Source organism: Vicugna pacos, chromosome 24 (genome assembly GCF_048564905.1).
Source record: "Vicugna pacos chromosome 24, VicPac4, whole genome shotgun sequence".
Taxonomy (NCBI): Eukaryota; Metazoa; Chordata; class Mammalia; order Artiodactyla; family Camelidae; genus Vicugna; species Vicugna pacos.
In genome coordinates, this window is record NC_133010.1 from 13,558,558 (window position 1) to 13,572,265 (window position 13,708).

The 13,708-nt window shown below is 47.4% G+C and overlaps 1 protein-coding gene across 1 annotated transcript in view; it reads left to right on the forward strand.

Moving 5' to 3' along the window:
- Positions 1 to 12,500, forward strand: part of GAREM1 (GRB2 associated regulator of MAPK1 subtype 1) — a 162,659-nt gene extending 150,159 nt beyond the window's left edge. Inside the window, exons 5-6 of the mRNA XM_006205071.3 lie at positions 9,874 to 10,040; positions 11,403 to 12,500. Of these exons, the coding sequence (XP_006205133.1) occupies positions 9,874 to 10,040; positions 11,403 to 12,297 (1,062 nt within the window). The 3' untranslated portion in view covers positions 12,298 to 12,500. The remainder of the gene's footprint in view (positions 1 to 9,873; positions 10,041 to 11,402) is intronic.
- Positions 12,501 to 13,708: the final 1,208 nt, after the last annotated feature.

The following is a 13,708-nucleotide window of genomic DNA, read 5'->3' on the forward strand; positions in this document are numbered from 1 at the left end:
TAAAGCTATTGGTACAACAGTATCAAACCTGAGGATCCCAGAACCCAGGGATTAATTAATGTCCCCTGTCTTCAGTAACAGCAAAAAAAAAAAAAAGGTTGGATGTTAACATTAGCAATTCCTGAGATTTGTGAAAAGAAAATCATAAACGGAGCTCTAGGTTGTAAACCGCTGGTTTAAGCATGTGGCAGCACAGTAGGGACGGAGAATTTGTTAGCCTTCGGGATGGACAGGGACGCCCCCTTGGGCATAGGAGAAGCAGGGTGTGGGGGCTGAGCTATAAGATGGATTAGCTAGAAGTCCACTGTGGATAAAGAGCCTGTAATGGAGCACTTTATGTTGCTGTTGTGGACGTTTGAGAACAATAAGATGTAAAGGGTGAACTTAACGCCAGATTTCAGGCTGGACCTAGTTCAGGAGGTGCTTGAAAAGACTGACTGAGCTGTACAGCAGTCAGGCAGGTGTCTGAATCTGCCTCAGACAGACTGAACAGCTGATGGGAAAATGGAAGGAAACACTGAGCATCCTGGGAGCCTGCCTCCCCCCTCTCCGTGGAATGTAACCGGAAGCAGAGAGAGGCGCTTCGCCACACTATGTGGTAGACAACTCGAAGCACAAAGCATCGCGTCTAAGAACCACGCGTGGATTTGCATCGTCGCTCTGCCACTTGGTACCTTCCTACCTCGGGCAAAATATTTAACCTCCTAAATCAGTTCCCAGGGGAATGAATAACAGCATCTTCACTGCATTATTGTCTTGTACAAAGTGCCTGGCACCTTTCCCTGGCGCTCGGGAAGCATTCAATAAATAGTAGCAGTAACTTAATATGGGATGGATTCTTTTTTTAGGGTCAGATAGAAGATAATTTTTTGGAAAATATTTCCTGTGTCCTTCCTTATTAACTAAGGCACCAGGCCTCTCCAAAGAGTCATGAAAGCTCATGGGGACAAGGACATTTGCCTGCACAGCCAGGCCAGCAGAGAGCCCTGGCACCCAGGCAGAGGCCAGTCACCCCCACATTCCCAAAGTCCATGTGATAGTTTCCTTTTGCTAGGTCTCTAGATATCCCAGAAACCTAACTGGGTTTCAGAATAACAAAACATTCTCTTCATGTGACTTTAAAAATACCTACTTGATAAGCGAGCTTATGTTATATTTGCTGTATATGCATGTATGCTATATATGTTATGGTTACCTCGCTGTGGAGCCAAATTTGTAATCATAAACCAAAAAAAAAAAAAAAAGGAGCTTAATACTTGGCAACCTGTGGACCCCAGTAACGCATAATCCTTTCGTTGGGAGGTTGGGGGTTTTGTAGAACTACAGGGTACCTATAGAAACGCCATATGTGGCTCGAAGCCTGCAAATACTGAAATTCCTAGGGAAGGCTGCAGAACTGTTAAAGCTGAGAAGTTGCCTTGGCTAATTCCGTTACGCAAGGCTAGGCTGGGTTGTGACACTGCCAGGTGCCACACCTGCATGTGGCCACCCCACAGAATGGGGGGCCCTCACAAGACTACCCACGTTAAGAAAAAGCCATGAAAATATATTGTTTAAAAATCAAGAGAAATGGCTCTAGGAATTGTTCTACTCTGGATGTTTATTTTATTTTGTCTTTGGGCTTTCTCCTTCTATTGAATATTAATATTAGAGAAGGCCTTAAAGGGAGAGATTTTCCTAAATGAACTTGACATATTCATAGTCCAGTGTACGTACTAAAAAGATTAATCTGGAAGTGATTATTTACTTTTTCAAAATAATTGCTCTGCAAAAGGACTCACTCGGGATTCCACTAATTAATGAGATCTCCTAAGGCATCTGACATTTAATTCATTTTAATTACCACTTTTGAGGAGTACTCTGTAAGCAAGCCATCCCAAGGTCTCCCATTTGTTAACTGAAATAAGAATTGAATTATTACTGTGTTTTTGGTAATTTTGGAAACTAATTGCCTTCAGTTTCGTGTAGGTTATTTGTTTTTAAATGAAACCATCTAGATCACAAATTGTCTTCTCCTGTGTCCACTGAAAGTCTCAATGATTTGAATGTTAATGGAGTCATTGAAATAATTCTATGGGATTGCTCTGGCTCCAAATCTGCACTCTTAGGGTTGGCATTTGCACAAAGTGACATTAATAGGAAGGTTATATACTATTTAAATGTATCTGTCATGCATTATACTCCTTGCTCAGAAAAGGTCTTTATTCTCTGGCCCAATGGCATATTCTTCCTTCAGAGTCCACGGAAGCACCCTGGAATCTAAACAAGTATTCTTTTCAGAACTGCATGCCCTTCTTGCCTCCGAGTAGCGGCCTCCTGTGCCCTCCGCCTTGACTCCCTCGCCCGAGGCCTGGAGGTTGGAGGCCATGTCAGCCCCAGGCCTGCCTTGGGTCCTTATCATCAGCTCAGACAATGGGAAAAAGGAACGTGCGCATCTGGGAATCAGGACTCCGACTGTAAATCACATCTGCCCTTGCGTAATTCATCAAATAGACCTTCATTTATTGCCATCTTGTCATTAGAAAACTTTAACTTCTACTGGGCTGAAAATATCGCTGATGGGTATGTGACAGGGTTGTGACCTCTTTGTATAAAAGCCTCTTTATAAATAAGATTTCTTTAGGCTGGAATGATTTTGTTATCGAGGAGAGGGAGTGTGGGAAAAAAACGTAAAATACAGGGCAGAGGCCTTGCAGTGAAGGCAAAGTTACAAAGTTCAGGAAAGCATGGTTACAAAACTCCTTTCTTTGGAACGCTGACACTATCTCAGAGTCAGCTTTTTTAGAGAAGGAAACTCATAGTAAAGGTGAGTCCAGTCTTCAGTCAAGCTCATCTTGCATATATGTTTTATGAATTGTCATCAACAGGGAAACAAAATAATCCTGAGTCTGCCCGAGGATGGCAGAATCCCTAGTGTGATCTGAGACCCGAGATCTTCACCCACAGGCATGAGAGGGTAGACTTTAGACTGTAGACAAGGAAGTGGAAGGCCTCATTGGCAAGTATCTCCAGATCCAATGCCTTGTGTTTAAAAGTTGAGTAATCACTGCTATGAAATTGATTCCTCCTCCCCCCTAAAAAAAATAGTGCAGGAAAGAACATATCATAGTAAGTATTCCATTTACTTTTCTTAAGCTGTCTCCTTGGTCCAGTTAGTGAAGTGGTGTGAAAGTGTCACTTCTTCCACAGAAGACAAGTAGGGGGTTCCAGGAAACTAAGGCTTTCCAAGAAATATTATACCAAAATGCCCCCATTCCCACACTATGCTGTTTCATACGCGCTCTGTGTGTCTTTTATTTGTTGTATTCATTTAATTCCTAGGAAGTGTCCAAGAAAGATAATGTCCCAGGAGAAAGAAAATGTTTCATATATATATATAAAATACTCCAGTTGTATGTACTGTTTGGATTTTTGTCCTCTAAACATCAACATTTTACCCTGTTTTCAACCGTGCAATCATGAGCTTTGTACCTATGATTAAATTTCTCATACGTTACCTTTAACATGTGGCTATTTAGGGGGCAGACCTTGTTTCCCATTTCCCATAAATTATTGGTCCTTCACTCCCTGCTCAGTTCCCTCCCAGCTAAACAGAGTCACAGCTGGGAGGACTGGCGAGCAGTGGTGGGGAACACACGCTCAGATGCCTATTCCAGGGGTCAGGAAATCAAGTTATACTTTCTGGCGAGGATTCTGAAAATGAAGAAAATAGCCCCATTCTATGGTGCGTGTGATTCTGACCACAGATGGGAGCTGGGTTTTGACTTTGTTGACCACCTTCACATTGAGACAGGAAGCTTCCTGCTGGGCGTGTCCGTCTTTGCATTAGCTGTGGGAGAATAAGCTACCAGGGATCTCTTTGCTAGCTGTCCATGCCCATTGCTGGCATGGCGAAGGCAGAGAGCAGTGGGAAAAATGTGTTCTCTCCTTTTTTTAAAATAAAGGAGAGCCCAGACCCCTGGGTCAGTGTGCCCTTGACCGCCAGGTTACATGCCTGCGTGTACGTATCCAGGCACATTTTCAAATGTCTTCCCAGTTAAGAAGAAAGCCATGCCTCCTTCAGTCCAGTGCCCCTTTCTAATCACTGCCTCCCCCTTCCCTCCCAGCCAGTATTCTTTTTTTTTTCTTAATTGAAGCACTATCAGTTATAATGTGTCCATTTCTGGTATACAGCACATGTTCTTTTTCATCAAGTGTTATTATAAGATATGGAACATAGTTTCCTGTGCTACAGAGAAGAAACTTTTTTAAAATGTATTTTTGTATATAGTCCAGCCAGTATTCTTGAAAAGAGTGGTGTGTCCTCGCTAACCCACCCTCACCTCCTGCTCTGGTTTTGGGTCCCTGGAATCTGCTTCCTTGGTGGGATCCGCGGGGACCAGCTGGCTGTCTCACATCTCCCGACCTGCCCTGACTCCCTGCCGCCCTGCCGTCTTCCCGCCGCTGCTCCCCTACGCCGTCCTCCCCACCCTCGCTTCTCTGACACGCTGGAGCCTGTTCTGGGCTCTGAGTGGTGGATGCGGTCCCGTGTGTGTCTCCTCCGTGGCCTCCTCTGCCCGCCCCTTCAGGGCTCAGCCCCCTTCCCCCCTCTTCGGGGATCTCACTGCCGCCACGACTTCAGGCTCTGTCAGCAGAACATCAGGCCCAGACTCTGTCCAACACTGGACTCCTCCTTGGTCTCTCCCAAGCGCTGCTCTTCCTTCTCAGTTTCTGTCTGATAAACGGCACCAGGACTTATCTCATCCTCTAAGCCCCCAGACCGGGGGTCATCCTGGTGGACTTTTCATGCCCATGTACCGTTTGTCCACTCATAATTCCTTCTCTCTGGAGACTGTCTCAGTGTACTTTCCTGTGAATTTGTTCTCCTCCTGCCACTTCGAATAAACTCTTGCTGCTCCCACTGACCCTCGCCCCACCTTCTGTTATTCCATGACCGACTTTCATCTCACTCCCGTGTTTGTCCCCTTCCCTCCCAGCTAATGCCAGGAGCTACTCTTTCTTGTCTCTTCTACACAACACCAGCTCCATGAACACGCGATAGGCGCTCTGCATCTGACAGAACAAATCAGAAGCGAGGGGAATTCATGTCGTATGTAGCAAAAGGGAAAGCGAAGGCCATGTTCTTCAGACTTTCAGGGGCAGTGGAAGTAGATGATCCCGGCCATTGGCCCCCAGGACAGAGACCTTTTACAGCCTAGCTCCAACTCCCACTATTCAATTAAGTCAGTGTGTCAGATGGCAGTCACTTGAGTATGCCTCCCTAAGAATATGTCTCATAGACTGAAGTGACAGTTCCAGAAAGAGCAGAACTCACCCACTTCGGGGGGAGGGCACAGCTCAAGTGGTAGAGCATATGCTTAGCATGCATGAGGTCCTGGGTTCAATCCCCAGTACCTCCATTAAAAATAAATTTAAAAACCTAATTACCCACGCCAAAAAAATAAAATAATACAGAAATAAATAAAACATTAAAAAAAGAACTCACCACTTCACCTCCAGTTGACTTCCTTGTTAGCCTGGGTTAGCAGTCAGCTGTGTGAACACTGAGGAGAGGTGTCTTCCTCCTGGGTAGCCATCGAATCTTGTCTTTGATAAGACAGAGTCATCGAGCAATTCTTTAGAAAAGAGGAAGGCTTGTTGTAACGGGAAAGGATGAGAGTGTTGTGCTGGAGGTAAACCCACTGGAAAGGAAGGCTTTAGACCAGAGAACCGCTCATGAACCAGGCGCTGGGTTCGGAAGGGACCCCGCGCGCCCTGCTGCCCTCTGAATCTGTGCTGTGGTCGCTGACCCTGTCATAACCCAAGCTACTCATCACCAGAAATTACCTTCCGGTAGCCCAGGGTCGCCCATCGTCTGTGATGGGTGGTAACACCGACCTCAGACCAGGATGCCATCCCCTGACTTAGCACCAGCCCTGGAGGCTGATTCCTAATAGTCCAGGAGCCCCGCCCTCCCTGCGCTGCCAGTGGTTCAGTCTTGAAGGCTGCACTGGGGAGGACGAGAAGGGCATCCTCGTTTAGAACAGCCGTTACCCGGGGCGGGGTGCTGACAGCGAAGCCACGACAGTGCCCGGGTCAGAACTACCATCATCTCTTTCACTCTGACACTGCGTCATGTGTGGCAGCGGCAGACTTGACAGTGGTCGTAGGTACCGGGTCTGCTGGCCCCTTTGCTCTTCTCAAGTGACACCAATATGAGGACACATGCAGCCCAAATAACTTATCCTAACAGTTTCCACATAAAAATACAAAAGGCATTCCTATGGTATGTGTTTAAAACTAAAAGTGCCTTTTCACTGTATTTTTTGGTTTAACCTCTGATAACCTCCACCCGGCATTCTGTGTGACCTGTTTGAGCCAGAGAGGACAGCTCCCCGAGCTCTGCCATCCCCCAGGGCGCTGATAACAATGAGGGCAGTCCCTAGCATTTCTACTTTCGGGCTACTTGAATATACATGGAGAGTAAGTGAATTTCTGCAGTGCGTTAGCAGAGTTCAGAGCAGTGACAGGTATACCAGTGGCTACTTCTGATGCTCCCAAACCCGACCCTGTAACGTTCAGGGCTGGGCTTTGGGAACCGACGGTTAAGAGGGGAACGGGCAGTAAGAACTAAAACCAAGAAAGACACGAGAAAGCACAAGATGTGTTCAGGTGACACTGAATCTGCCCCCATCGGATGGACCTGTGTGTTCATAGAGAGGAGTGATGGGAGAAAGAACTAGAAAGATGGAATAAAATGGAATAACTCTAGCTGGAAGTCACTGGAAAGACTGCAGCGGGCCTCAGCCAGAGGCAGGAGAGGCTGGACTTCAGCCAGTAGTCAGAGGGGCCGCTGGAGGTGGGGAGTAACGTGATGAAAGCCGCATGCTGAGACGTTTAGAAGGAATGTGCTGAAAACATAGCAACTTTAAAAAGTGAAACTGGATGTGAGGGAAAACTGGAAATAAGGCGATTGGCCATCCAGTATGTAAATTGCCTTTTATTGTCACGTAACGTTTCTTTCAAGCCACAGCTCCGTTTCTCTGGGATAGAAATGTCCCAGGATGAATCGAGTCAGGAAGCAAAGGAAAGTGGAATGAGTAGAAGGGTGTAAGAGACAGGAAGTCAGGTGGCCCAGTAAACTCTCACGATGGGTAACTTCCGAATCCCAAAATGTGTAATTTTCTCCCTAAAATGCAGTGAACTATGGCTGCATTTGAGCGGCCACACATCGGCGGCAGCCGGTTGACAGGAACACGCGGAGAGGAGTCAGTGGGGCCGTGGGCTGCGCTCACCACCAGGGCCACCCTCACGCACCTGCCTCTGGAACACAAGCTCTTTGCTTACAGCGGAATCCTTGTCGTGGGCAGGGTCCCTTTGAAGTCGGTTTCTGTTTTACTCTTGACTACCTTTTCTCCAAAAGGGGTTTCAAGTAAGCCTAGTTCTTTGCCCTTCAAGTCCCACCCAAACTACCCTCTCATCACAACGGAAGGAAACGTTTCTCCAGCCTCATATTAGCATCTCCTCAGTGACCACATCCCGTCTCCTAAGGTCTCTTGCTCGCACACACACACATACGTACACACACACCTGTGTTCTTTATCTCCTTTCGGGAGTCATGTGGCCACCTCAGATGCTTCCCATATTTCAAACGCTATTTGGAGTTTGCTGGAAACACTCCCAGTCACAGAGCTCACCTCCCTGGTCCCTGTGACCTACACATGCTGCTTTGTACTGCTCTTCCTCACTCACCTCCTCTTACACGGGAAACCTTTGGGGAAGCTCTTTAGGACCAGCCAGCTCTGGGAGGAGGAGGCAGAGCCAGCTGTCGTTGACCTTGAGTCCCTGGGGTTATTAAGAAGAGGAAGAAACGACTTCCCAGAGGTCACATTCGACTACAAGTGGCTGCTTTTCTGTGTTCCGAGCCCTGGGTCAGCCAATGGTCCTAACCTGAAATGCATGTTGTAATCGACATTTCAGCCTGTTATAGCTGACATCTGGGTAAGCAGTCCCTCGTGAAACGTCGTATTTAATAACTAATTCTGAAATTTAGAAATTCCTGAATCAAATCCAGTCTTAACCCTGTTTTCCTAACCCTGTTTTCCTAACCCTGTTTTCCTTGTGCTCCACTCTAATCCAATATTGAGAATTGACTGTTTATTTTCAAAGTTGAGAAGTTAACCGACAGACTCCTCATCTTCTCACGTTTTCCATGATTCCTGTTACTCTGAGCATAAACAGAACCAAGCACATCTATAAAAGTTACACCCATCCATCCTGCATTCTATAGACAGTCCCTGAGAAAGCAAAGAAACACGGTTGGCTTCTGACAATTCCCTGACAATTCCCTGACAAGACACAATATCTGACTTACTTGGTAACCAGTATTTACTCCCAAAAGCCAAGGAGTGGAGTGACCCAGCCAGGACTTTTCAGTGTCTTGGTTGGTTCTCAGCTTCTTAAGAAAAGAAGACCCCAAAGTGGGGCAGGAGTCCCCTTTGGCCCGCTTACAAGCCTCTGTCTTCTTTATCCAAACCTCATCTACTCCACCGCCACCACCATCTTTTAAAAAGCTCAAAAGTGGAAAGCCTGCAGCTGTTGGAGAGGAGAATCTGCTGCTCTGAATATTTTCTTTTATCCTCAAAAGAGCTGCTCCAGATGAAAAACTGTGATCCAGCGCGTCACAGTAACCGGGGCGGTGGGTCCTCTGGGCAGGAGCATTGCCCCCCAGCCCCAGGAAGAAATGCAGTAGGTGAGACTCTCAATGGCTTCCATTTCGCTTAGAAGTGGGGTTTGCTGGGTCACCTAGGGTCACGTGACTTTTCTTAACATCTGGTTTTCTCTGGAAAGTGAATCCGGGCTGGGAAACCAGCTAGAGGCCGGGTGTGCAGCCGTTGAGACAGAAAGGTATTGAAGGCAAAGGTGACAAAATAGGTGAGAACACAGTCTAAAAGCAGGCGAGGGTATTTTTGACAAAGTCAGAATTGGCTCTGTTTTTCCCTATGTGTTTAAGGATAGGCTAGCTGAACCAAGTACAAACTGCCCCCTGCTGTCTGACACGGAGAACTACATTAAAATGTTGGCTTCATTAAAAAGAATCCTATTCTGAACGCCTGCCACGGAAGGAAAACAAGCTGGGGTGATGGCAGACTGAGGACGTCACAGGTCACCTGTCTCCTCCCCGGTGTGAAGATAAAGGATGAGAGAGGTGGAGGCAGCCTCACATAAGGACTTTTTTGGATTTGGAGAGCTGCCTCATTGCCCCATCTGCCGCCTGGTTTCTCGAACTGCAGTCGTTGACTGGCAGCATCCGCACCACCCAGTAGCTTGTTAGAACTGCAGAATCTCAGGCTCCACCCTGGGTCTGCTGAGTCAGAACCTGCCTGTAACAAGATCCCCAGGGAATTCATGTGCACGTTTACCTGTGAGAAGCCCTGAACCTGACCTCAGAAGGAGCGTTTACAGTAGAGAAGGTCCACCATTCCCTAAGGTTTGCATCAAATCGAATTCAGTTTGAACAATGAAAAAACCCACCTCCCCCGGAAAACGTAATCCTCTTATTAAGACCATGATTGCTTACGCCCTTATTTTCCTTGTTTCCTACATTCTCAGCGTATCACTGACTTCTCACCGTACTGTCACATTACTTGCACATTTCAGCAGTAATTGCACAAACATCTTCTTTGAAAATCGCTCTGTCCCAGCACATCCGTGGCGGGTTTCGTCTCTGGCAGCCTCGTGTTTCCTATCGTCCTTGTTTGCGCAGGTCTTCTCTCCCCTCCCCCCAGCCCCGCTGGTGTCGCTGTAGGAGTAGCCACTTGACCCTCCAGGAGGGAGCTGGCCCCCGTGCGGTGTCCGTGTGTTGCTAACCCCGAGTGTTCTTTTCTGCGCCAGGTCAGGGAAGAATGCCGGCTCCTGAACGCCCCACCTGTTCCGCCCCGAAGCGCAAAGCCTCTGTCCACCAGCCCCTCCGTCCCTCCTCGCACAGCCAAGCCGGCGCGGCAGCAGACTCGCTCTCCCAGCCCCACCTTGTCCTACTATTCTTCAGGGCTGCACGACATGTAAGTCCTACCGCCAGAGCCCAGGTCACCACGGTTCCTCTTATCAGCCAGGTCCCCAGTTCTTGAGAACAGTGTCCAGGAGCCGTCATGTAGGGTGGTAGAAGAGGAAATTTTCTTTAAAAAAAAAAAAAAACTTTTTTTTTTTTTATAATTTTACTGGAAGAGCTTGATGTGTCCCTGTTGGTTTTGAGCTAAGATGAAAGCACCAGTGACCTAGGAAGATGCAGAATCTGAGGAATTCAGCAGTCAAGGCTAGCATCTGGTTCTCTCCACTTTGGCGTCACGCAAGCAGATAGCACCTTCAAGGAGGAAATGGAATTGCAGGGGTCCTGTGGGCTCTCGCACTGAGTTTCCACCCAGCGCCAGGATCCCTTCCTGACCATCACTGTCAGGCAGTCTTCTGCTTCTGTCTGGGTCCTTCCAGTGCCGTGAGCTCATTCCACGGTTGGCACACGCCAATAACTGTTTATAGAAATCTTTCATTACATCCAGTTGAAATCTATCTCCATGTAACTTTCAGCTATTTCTTATGTCTAGAAAAACAAACGTAGGTCTGTCCCGCTTCTCTTGGCCAGCCTGTGAAAACGTGAGGTCAGCTAGGATGGAAGTCTTCTCTTCTCCAAAAGGGACAGCCTCAGTTCCACCAGCTGTCCCCCCGTCACCCACCTCTGAGCACACTCCGTGGTCTCTGTCGCTCTTAAGATGTGGCCCCAGAGCTGAATTCACTACTCCGCGTGTGATCATGACAGGTCAAAGTAGCTCTCCTTCACGTGTCCTTGTGTTCCCTGGACAGTTAAATCTTTATGCTGATGTTACGTGATTGTACAGAAACCAAGGCAAGCATAATTATTGTATTCAAAGCATTTCTTCCAGCCTCAGACTCTTGGCTGGTAATAGGGTCATCAGTGGCAGTAATGTAGTCCTGTCACTGCAGCGAGACACCATTTACTGCTGTCACTCCACCCTTGCCGGCAGCAGACATCACTCATCATCCCCTGTGCCTGTTGGTGATAAGCCCAAACAGGGCTTAAGAATTTGCTTTTCGTGGAAAGGTAGAGAGGGTATAGCTCAACCAGCAGGGTGCATGCTTAGCATGCGTCGAGGTTCTCGGTTCGATCCCCGGTACCTTCGTCAAGTAAATAAGTTAAACCTAATTACCTCCTAAAATAGGTTTTTTTTTCTTGTCTTAAAGATCCAGGCACCCACTAACAATGATGTTCTTGTTCGTTAAATTTATGCTGTTTTGTTTTTTCTATTTGCCATCTCTGCTGTAGCATGTTAAAACCCTGTGTTCATAACTATAATTACCTATTGAGCCTTTGTTTTCACTCATCTCCCTTTCTGTGTTTTGCTTTTGAGCAGCGTCACTAAAAGTGACACGAGCCCCCCCGAAAGTGCTCCCGTTTCCTGCTACCCGTGTCACCGAGTGAAGGCGGATGCCGGGGACCCGAAGTCCCCGTTTGGAAGTCCGTCTGCGGAAGCGCTCTCGTCGCGCCTCTCGTGGCCCAACCATTACTCGGGCTCATCGGAGACCCAGACCAGAAGCGACTTCCTGCTGGACCCCAGCAGGAGTTACAGCTACCCGCGGCAGAAGACGCCAGGCACACCAAAGAGAAACTGCGCGGCGCCCCTCGGTCGGGACGGCTGCGAGCTGGGGGCCAGCCCGCCCCGCGCCGCCGCCGCCGAGCTCAGCGGCAGCGCCCCCGGCTGCCCCAAGTCGGCCAGCTACTCCCTGGAGAGCACGGACGAGAAGGCTGCCGCCGCCGGCCGGGCCAAGCAGAGCGTCTCCTGCCCTGCCTTACCGCCCAGGGCCCCGAAGCCGGTGGAAGAGAAAGCCGCCTCCGAACCTTGTCCTTTGCCTCTGAAAATCGATGGTGCTGAGGAAGAGCCCCAGTCTGGGTCCCCGGACCTCTCCGAGGACCCCTGCTTTGTCCCAAGGGGCCTGCAGGACCTCTTCTCCGTCTCCTACCCCTTCTCCTCCCCGCTGCACCTCCAGCTGGCCCCGCGGTCCTGCGGCGACGGCTCCCCGTGGCAGCCGCCCGCCGACCTGTCGGGACTGTCCATCGAGGAAGTGGCCAAGTCCCTGCGCTTCATCGGCTTGTCCGAAGACGTCATTTCCTTCTTCGTCACCGAAAAGATTGACGGGAATCTGCTGGTTCAGCTCACGGAAGAAATCCTTTCGGAGGATTTCAAATTGAGCAAACTGCAGGTGAAGAAAATCATGCAGTTCATTAACGGCTGGAGGCCCAAAATATAGCCGGATCACCCCGGCTAGCAGTGAGCAGAACTGAAAAGAGTGCGCGCCAGAGGGGGCGGGCTGGGACCCAGGTTCCTGTTTTTTGCACTAAAAACCTTCTCTGTAAATAGGGATAAGAGAAAACTCTTACTATGCAGATTAACGTTTTTGAATGGTGAACAGGCTATTTTGTACATCAATAAAAATGCTGTACAGAACACTTACTTAGAGGTGTGCCTTGTACGTCACTCAACACTCAACAGCTGCTAAAAGACAAAAGGCATGTTCAGAGAAATAATTCTTACCCAAGTAGGTTTATGTGAGAAGGTGATATTTATTTACAAAATAGCCAAAGCTGAATGACATCAGAATCTTTAAAACAAACAAAAAACAAAAAACAAACAACCACTTTTGAACAATTCCCTCCTTTGGGAGAATCATCTTTCGATTATTAACTCTCCTGTGCTCTGTTGTTTGGATTGCTCAAATGCTAATGTTTGACTCTTGTGCCTGAAAATGTTAGTGATATGAAATGACACTTCAATGTTATGTGCTCAGTAGGGATCTTTTTATCAAAAGACGTTTTCCAAAAGTCATGTGCTGGTAGAGGATCTGTGACGTCCTTAGAAATAATACAGATCATGACCACAATAATTTACCTGTAACTGCTGCTAATTTTATCAAGCAGAGAAAAAAACAGAATATATACATGTAGGTATATATCTATACACAATACAAACGTATATGTTTTAAACATCATTATGGGCCTGATATTTTAGGTAACATCTGTTCACTTTCAAATATCCACTGAGGTTTGGGGCTGGTAATTAACTAAGCTGACTCTTTGAGGAAGAGTGGACAGAATGATTCCAAAGATTCTCATAACCCTGTCCCTCGGAGCGCAGTTTTTCAGACTTTGTCATGGCAAACTTGGAACAAATCAGTACAGAGTCTGTAGTGAAGAATTAAATTTGATTTTAAACCTATTATAGGCTGAGTTTTGCATAGAATATCCCCATGCCGATGTCTGGGGAAATGACAGTTTCTGCCGAGTGATAATTCTCCTCTGGTTTAAGGGTCTTATTCTCCTGGTGTCTGATGGTGAGGGGTCTGGAGAGCGGTTCTCAGAGCCTGTTAGGTGTTCACAACGTGCTTGGTGTTTCAGGAGAGCTCAGAAATCAGATGCACCATCTTCTGTTATTAGCTGTGCTACATCTGTCGAGTAATTTTTAAAGTATCAGTGGGAGGTACTTGTTTAGTTCATACACCTCTTCTTCCCTCTCTTCCGAAGAAGATACATGAATGCTATACTTCATTCCAAGAATCTCAGGACCCAGTCTGACAGTTTTTGCCAAACATGATTAAATATTCCAAAATATAATAGCATCAACATTGTTCTTGACTTTTTAAAGGAATATAAATCGTAGACAAG